At 38.8% G+C, this 8554-nt stretch overlaps 1 protein-coding gene across 1 annotated transcript; it reads right to left on the minus strand.

Moving 5' to 3' along the window:
- Window positions 1-1514: 1514 nt before the first annotated feature.
- On the minus strand, window positions 1515-3872 carry LOC130993328 (protein DETOXIFICATION 33-like). The gene is made up of 2 exons (XM_057918165.1): window positions 3337-3872; window positions 1515-3220 (listed from the first exon to the last, which is right to left on the minus strand). The coding sequence occupies exons 1-2, from the start codon at window positions 3870-3872 to the stop codon at window positions 3076-3078; spliced, it is 681 nt and encodes a 226-aa protein (XP_057774148.1). The 3' UTR covers window positions 1515-3075.
- Between the last annotated feature and the right edge of the window lie 4682 nt (window positions 3873-8554).

The raw sequence follows: 8554 nt of genomic DNA on the forward strand, positions 1-8554 counted from the left end.
GGCGTCACAGAGCATGAAGATCTCTCAAACAAAGAACTCTCAAAGCACTTTAGTCCGAAGACATATAAACTCCTCGTGAATGCTGGATACAATCCTCAAGAAAGCTCTATGTCAAGGTCTCATTTGGAAAAGACTGATAACGCAGGCCAAAACTCCAAAGCAGGTTTGGGATATACAGCGCAGAGTCCCGTTCGTATCGCCATCAAAAGAGCTGCCACTAACTATGTTAGCACCCAACAAACCCTGGAATCGTCAAACATTCAAAGGGTTTCTGTTTTCAGAATGATGGGTAGAAGAGAAGCTCAACGAGTATCTGTCTTTAAAAGACTTGGCAAAGGCAAATCATGGAAACGAAGCAAGACAAAATGGAGTGATGAACTACACATAACAGAGAAATGGAGAAGTTTGATCCCTCCTCGAATGAAAAGATACACCACTTTGCTTATACCATGTGGGAAAGAAATGAAAGCTCAAATGAAGACCACCATCTTCACACGAGATGCCATAGATGAAGAAGATAGAGAAAGTGTGGCTTCCTCTTACTACACTACTAATAGTGCTAGTAATCCAGTTCCTCATACTACTCAAAGTCAAGAGCCCCGTGAAATTGCAAGTCTCGTTAGAAGTGGCGTTATCACAACAAGCGTTGCAGAGAATATATCCTTCATACGCCAGAGAAATGAAAGCATAAAGACGTGTTTTGATTGCAAAGATCCTCGCCAAAAAGATGAAGACGCTGTTACAGCAAACCATATCACCTCCTGCGAGAAAATGATCGTTGGAGAAGAGAATTCGCAGTTGAGCCCCAAAGAACTGGAAACTTTAGAAGAAGAGAGACTAGAAGTCCAACAAAAATTGGAATACTATCAAGCTCTTCTTTTAAGATCCTTCAACAAAGCAGTGCGAGCACCCTCTTTTCAAATTGGAGACATGGTCCTCGCTGCAAGGAGGCCAATTGTTATCACTCTCAACGGAAAGTTCTTGAAGTACTACTATCCTTGAAGGGTGGTAGAAGTTGAAGCATGTATATATGTGTATAGTTATTAAAAAAAAAAAAGCCAAAAAATAGAAAAACAAAAAAATAATAATAATAATAATAAAAAAATAAAAAAAAATAGAAAAGCAGAAAAGCAAAAAAAAAAAAAAACTGAAAAGCAGAAAAGCCGAAAAGATGAGTCAGATGAGAAACCAGAAATGAAGAAAAACAACAAAATGGAGCGTATGAAGACAGCTCCTTGACGCACGAGCCTAAACTGCATGTTACTCCTGGCCCGCATGAGTATAAACTGTGCACGGCACCCAATCCCAAACACTTGTTGATCCTATGAACTACGTTTTGACTTGATCCCTTTCAAAAGGGTACGTAGGCAGCTTAGATAATTTCTAATTTCAGTCATAAGTTGTGTTTGACTCTTTTCAATTTATATCATCAAGTTATGATTTAAGTTGATTATGTGAAGCCGAATATGTCTCAAATTGGGAAGAAAATCAAGCCATCAAAAGAAGCACAAGCATTTGGAGAAGATGTCAAAATATCCATCACAAACCAAATAAGAATCATCAAGAGAGAAATGATAGAAACTGCGGTTTGCACCAATACTAAGCAAATGGGTCTTGATCCTCCAAAGTTCTCTGAGCAGAGATCAAAAGTGACTCTGAAGTCTTCAAAATTCCGCAGCATTTCCTCATCAACATGTGCAACTTTATGTTTGTCAAAATCTCTTTTGAATTCTGGGATTGCACCTCGGACAATATGAAAGGAGACACTATCTTGCTTGAAGGACAACGTCATCTCTGTCTTCCACCTCTCTATCATAGCAAGCACTTCCTTGATCAAAGCAATTCGGACGATGGCTTCATTCTCCTTGGCTTAAGCATCAAGAAGAAAATACTCAATCTTCTCGAGCCGTTGTGCAGAATTCTCCCAACTTCGTGAGATGCCAAACATAACAACAACCTCACTCAAACCAGATTCAAACAATCCCAGGCCTGAGCGCACCCAAGACCTGTCAAAGAATTGAGTCATCTGGCATTGAGGTCGGCTATGCATCGACAAATTCACTTCTCTCCAAGCTAAAGTTGAATCCGCTCGTGGAGTTGAAACACATGTTCGCCAAACATAATAGAACACCATTGAGTCATCTAGCCTGCTCGAATGCGCGCAAAGAGAAAATGTAACCAGCAATCTTCAAAGGTTGGACTCACAATGGCCCAGATCCGAGCGCACCCGAAATCTGATTAAAAGCCAATTGAGCCACCTGAAGTGCAAAGTAAACATCACTCAAATAAAGTCTTAGATGGGCTGCTGCCAGATTTTTGAATGAACTCTCTGAGGATGGTCTTTAGTCGGGCAGATGGAGATGTCAAGACTGAAAGAAAGAAGACAATAGATTTCGAACTTTGCAAATACTCAAAGCATCTCGTTTGGGGCAAAATCCGCCATGAAGTTGATTAATGAGACTATGCTAATCTTTAACACAAACTTCCAAGCTCCCATTGCCATCAACTGCAAGAAAAATAAACAATATTCCAAACAATATTCAAAAAAAAAAAAAGGGAAGAAGAGGAAGAAGGAAGAAATCAGCGTGCCATCAGAGAAGTATTCTGTTTATTAATAATTTTGGGCCAATATTAACTTAAAAAAGCCCAACATAATCATTTAAGAAAAGCCCACAAGCCTCTCGGCTTCTCTCTCACGCTGAAATAGAAGCACAGGAACACAAAAATCCAGTTGCTCCTTTCTTCTTCGATCTGCGCCGCCTCTAATCCGGCGAAGCCGCGTCCCGGTTGTTGGCACCGCCGCCGCTGCCTTCCACCAACTGCCCTCGGCTTCTTCCCGCAAATCCGGCGGGTCACTGCTTCCACCGTCGCCTTGCAAGATTCCTGCTCCGGCATCTATTAAGAGTGTATGCTCGAAATCGCCGTCGGCCGTCAATCTTCTCCCAAATTTGCCGCCGCCATCCAACTCAGCCCCACCGAAGGAGCCACTCCCGCTGCCGTCCTCTCAGTCTCTGAAATCCGGCGAGAAGCCATCTCTCCATCTCCCTAAAAATACCGCCGCCGCTGGTCCAAAAATCAGCAAGAACTGCGCACATTGAAATACAAAAAATTTGTGTTTACAAGAGAATGTAACCAAATAGATATAGCATCGACGGCGATCTCTGGATTCTTCAACCACCCAACCATGAGGATGACAATGGTGTAATACCACAATTCCAGGCTGCATTAACCAAGAAAAAGAAAAGAAGACAAGATGAATTTCAACACTAATCACATTACATATAATTAAAATGAATGATCATTAATTTCCGGAGAGAAGAGAAGAGAAGAACTCACCACAGCATGACAGCCGACGCAAGCGACAGTTTCACAAAACCAAGAAGCGATTTAAACGCCGACATCGAAAACCCGGTCCACGATTCCGGGAAGAAACCGACGACGACATAAATAACCTGCGCCAGAACGACGAGCCACCACGACACGTTCTCGGCTACGGCGGCGCCGGCGAGGCCCTTGTCGAGCTTGGTGATCAGAATCCAGTTCAAAACGACGTGGAATCCCAAAACGGCGACGGAGATTACGGTCATGACCCATATCTTGCTCTGCGCCTGCAGAAACTTCTGCACCGGAAAATTGATGGCGTAGGCGAAGAGCTGAGGGATGACCCACTGCGCGTATTTTCCGGCGAGGTCGACGATTTCGTGTTTCTGGCGGAGGAGCTTCAAGATCGGCGACGTGAAGATGTAGAGAGGCGTGAGGAACAAGGCGGTGACGAGAGTTATGATGCATGATCTCCTCATATAGATTCCCAGCATCTCGTATCGCCCGCCGCCCACCGCCTGCCCGCACAACGTCTCCAGCGCACAGCCCATCCACCACCTCTTGTTGGAGTTACCATGAACTGCTGCTGCTTCTCTCAGTTTTTTTCTGAAGTTGCCGCCGCCATGGATATCCGGCGAGTTCAACCTCAACTTCTACCATGCTTCCGTCTCCTGGCATGAGCAGCAGCGATCTCCACTCCCGCCACCGAGGCTCACTGTCAGTGCTGGAGCATTCATGACGCTGCACCGTCGACTCAAGCCAAGCGGACCGCCGCCGAGGAGAGGGTCTCATCTGTCAAAAAAACCAAGGCGATGCCTAAAGTTGTCGCAGGGAAGCTGAAAACAGTTGTCAAGGATAAGCCTGCTACCTTCAGATGCTGCTACCTTCAAAGATAAAACCGAGGCAAATTTAGATGCACAGCTAGAAGCAGAGGAATAACCCAAGTAGTTAGGCGGTGCTCTTAAAGAACGCATGAGGAAGGCTGAGTCAAAGAGCTATATCTTGAGGCATTTCTCAAGCAAAGTAGCAGCAAAACTAATGAAAAGATGCAGATAAAATAATAAAAGAAACACACCATACACAATTCAAAGGCTTAAAATAATAAAAGAGGTGGTGTAAGGAAGCTTACTTCATGGAAGCACAAGCTCTTTGTTGCCGATGTTGCCTCCTCGCGTCCTGAAGCCTGCTGTTTGGCCACCAGCCGGAGATTCTCGGCGAGCTCCGCGCAGGCGAGGCCTAGAAGGAAGCCCTCGTCGTTCGAGACAATTTTACGAACACCTTCCAGGCATATCGACTCGCCTCGCAACTGGGCTCGCCTTCAGCGTTCAAGTCGCGGCTTTCAGCCCAAAAGTCGACGAGATCTCGCTCCTCACCAGCAATATTTCAACTTCTTCCCGGAAGAGGCTAGAAAGATGAATGAAATGAAGTAATGGTTGGTAGTGCCTAGCTCAAGAAAGACGCTACTAAGAACTATGAAAAAGAGAAAATATGGCTGCAATGTTTAGAATTTGTGAATGAAAAAGACTGCAGAATGGCCCCTCTATTTATAACCGAAAACTCACACCCTAAATCCTAGCTGCCAGTGTGTACGAAGAAAAGGTGGAGTTCCAGCTATTCTTTGCAATTTTCAACAGGCTGCAAAGGCTCTCAAGCAAATGCTATGCACATGCCTCCTCTCACTACAGCTGTCGCAGACTAAAAAAAAAAAAAAAAAAAAAAAAAAAACTCTCCTAAAAGAGGTAAGGTTGTTGCAAAAAGGAAAAGGATGGCATAAGAAAACAAATTTGCTGCAGTCAATTTTGATCTCGGGAAGTGAACAAGAAGCATTTAATGCTCTTGAAGGTACTGCAAGAAAAAGAAAAAGAAAGAGGTGCTCCACAAGTTAACGTTGAAAAAAAAAAAAAAAATCAAATTCAAGCGAAGAACTCCTAAATACGAGTATAAACTATTTACAAATTCAAGTTCAAAATGAAGAACTCCTAAATACGAGTATAAACTATTTACAAATTCAAGTTCAAAATGAAGAACTCCTAAATACGAGTATAAACTATTTACAAAATTCAAAGAAATTGAAAAACTCCTAAATACGAGTATAAACTATTTACAAAATTCAAAGAAATTCAAGAACTCCTAAATACGAGTATAAACTATTTACAAAATTCAAAGAAATTCAAGAACTCCTAAATACGAGTATAAACTATTTATAAATTCAAAAGAAATTCAAGAACTCCTAAATACGAGTATAAACTATTTAAAATTTCAAAATCAAATGAAGAACTCCTAAATACGAGTATAAACTATTTACAAAGTTCAAGAAATTCAAGAAACTCCTAAATACGAGTATAAACTATTTAAAATTTCAAAATCAAATAAAGAACTCCTAAATACGAGTATAAACTATTTACGAAATTCAAAGAAATTCAAGAACTCCTAAATACGAGTATAAACTATTTACAAAGTTCAAGAAATTCAAGAAACTCCTAAATACGAGTATAAACTATTTAAAATTTCAAAATCAAATGAAGAACTCCTAAATACGAGTATAAACTATTTATAAATTCAAAAGAAATTCAAGAACTCCTAAATACGAGTATAAACTATTTACAAAATTCAAAATCAAGAACTCCGCGATAAGAGTTTAAACTATCAAGATATATTTCGAGACTCGTCTATTACCAAAGACATTTCGTCCATAAACAAGTCTCGATGGGGCAATTTGTAGACAATTAAATTGTCGTCGAATTAAATCGTGCCACGTGTAAATTCATGAATTAAATATTCAATTATATTTTCTATTTTATTAAATGGGATTTTATTCCTAATTAAATAGATATATATGATTAATATTTAATATAATGAATTAATGGGCTTATTGATCACCTAAAGCCCTAAGGCCCATGCATGAAGGCCCAAAGCCCATAAAGCCCACGAAGCCCATCTCTAAAATCTATAAATAGAGGTGTTGGGGTGCTCATTATCACAACGTGAAGAAGTGGAAGATCGAAGGGCATAACGAATCCTCTCTAGTATCACAAGTTGAAGTTGAAGTGGTGCAAGAATTGAAGGCTCCAAGCATCTTCAAGAATTTCATCAAATCTTCAAGTGATCTTCAAGTATATCTTCAAAGATTCAAGTATATCTTCAAGTCTTCAAGTGTATCTTCAAAGCTTCAAGTATATCTTCAAGTGATCTTCAAGTATATCTTCAAATCTTCATCAAGTATTCAAACCTTCAAGGCGTTCTTCAAATCTTTAAATCGTTCTTCAAGTATTCAAGGTTTTGCTTCAAAGCTTCAAGGCGTTCTTACAAATTCCAAGAACGATCTTCCTCAAATCAAATCAAGTTCAAAAGCTTCAAGGCGTTCTTATAAATTCTAAGGACGTTCTTCTTCAAATCAAATCAAGTTCAACGTTCAATCCAAAATCACGACTTAAGTCCCTTGGATTGGTGTCATCAAATCAAGTATTTCAATAACCTTCGAGCTTGTTCGAGAATCAAATGGAAGAGAAGAATCAGAGGATTAACTAGAGATTGCAACCCGCATAAATCTATCTTCAAATCTATCAAATTATCTTTGTAACGCGTTTTGGTATTTTATCAAATTGAAATACAAAAAATTTATGTTTACAGGTATGCATTTAAATAAGTTTTGGTAAATAATCGAATTTGGGACATATATGGGTATTTAAATTATAAATGGGTCTAAACATTGGTTTACATGAAAATTTTATTTTAAATTTTTATATAATTTATAATTAACGTGTACTATTTAATATTCAAATCATTACCGACGAGCTCTGATGATAAAATTGATACAAATTGAAAAGATTGTGATAGATTGAGATATATTTCATATTTAATTCTTTTAAAAGTAAACAAAATATATAAATTGATACTTTCAATCTAGGTGGGTACATGCATTGTGAACGAAATATTTTAACAATTTAGTGTGTGTGTGTTAGTCTAGTGGTAGGAGGTTAATGTCCAAGACCTGAAGTCCTGGGTTTGAGTCCTTTGTCACTCGTGCTTTAAAATTTCTTTATTTACTTATGTAATTTATTAAAAAAATTTTAACAATTTATATTTATATAGGATTGGGTAATTAATCAGATTTGAAACAAGTACACGTATATATACATTCAAGGCACCTTCTCCACTGTCGTGCCGCTGCTATGAGTCCAACGAGCTGTTGCTCACCCCTACCTAGTCTTTCTTTCCCAAATATAGCAACAGTGAGAAAAGACCTGTACCACCCTCTAAAGCTAATTTTGATGGTCTCGAGGGTGTGGACGGCGAAACAGGAGGGATATTTGTGGTGAAGGAGGGCTAGAGTGGATGCAACGATGAAAGAAAAGCGATGGAGGCAGCGTGAGGGCGGAAATGGCGATGGAAGGGAGCCGAGTGGAGAGAGTGGCAAGACATAGATAAATAGTGTAGGGTCAGGAGTATAAGGCAACACGAGGGTGGAGACAGCGATGAAAGAGAGCCGAGTGGAGAAAGAGGCAATATATAGATGAATAGTGTAGGGTGAGGAGTATATATATAGGTAAGTTAATTAAGTTTATATTCAAACTCTAATTATAGCCCAAAAATGAGATATCCCATTATATTTGTGACAACTCAATAAAGAATACATGACATCAATGTTGAGACGGAGAAAATATAATTTTAAATTTAAAGAAGAGTGTTATAATTTTATATCACCTTATAACTAGTGGGATGAATATATTATCATTTAAAATAAATAAAATATTAAAATTTATATTTTACTATATTATTTATTTATTAGAAAGGATAAAAAGTAAATACTACTCTCATCCCTCAAATAATTTACTCGGAGGAGGGACATTGGTTTTAAGATAAAATTATTGAGTGTATTAAGAATGGTAAAAATGTGTTATAATTAATATTAAAAGTGGTAAAAAGATAAAAAAAAAAAAAGTATGGGTAAAGAGAGAATTAATTGTGGTGAGTTGGTGATTTTTTTATTATTATTTTTTTTTTGAGATAAATTCAAAAGAAAAGTTAGGAAGTTGGAGGAAAATTAAGAAGTTATTTGTGGGGAGGGGGAGTATAAGATGATTTATAGTTTAGTTGAACTTACTACAATATGTAACTAGAAGACAGAAAAAAGAAAAGGTAATAAAATGCGCTCCAAATTCTGGTTACAAAGTAAGTAAGTGGGCCCCCCACTGTCCTAACCAGTTCCTCATCATATATTTTGGGGCGTTGT

The sequence above is a fragment of the Salvia miltiorrhiza genome, chromosome 7, assembly GCF_028751815.1.
Source record: "Salvia miltiorrhiza cultivar Shanhuang (shh) chromosome 7, IMPLAD_Smil_shh, whole genome shotgun sequence".
Classification (NCBI taxonomy): domain Eukaryota; kingdom Viridiplantae; phylum Streptophyta; class Magnoliopsida; order Lamiales; family Lamiaceae; genus Salvia; species Salvia miltiorrhiza.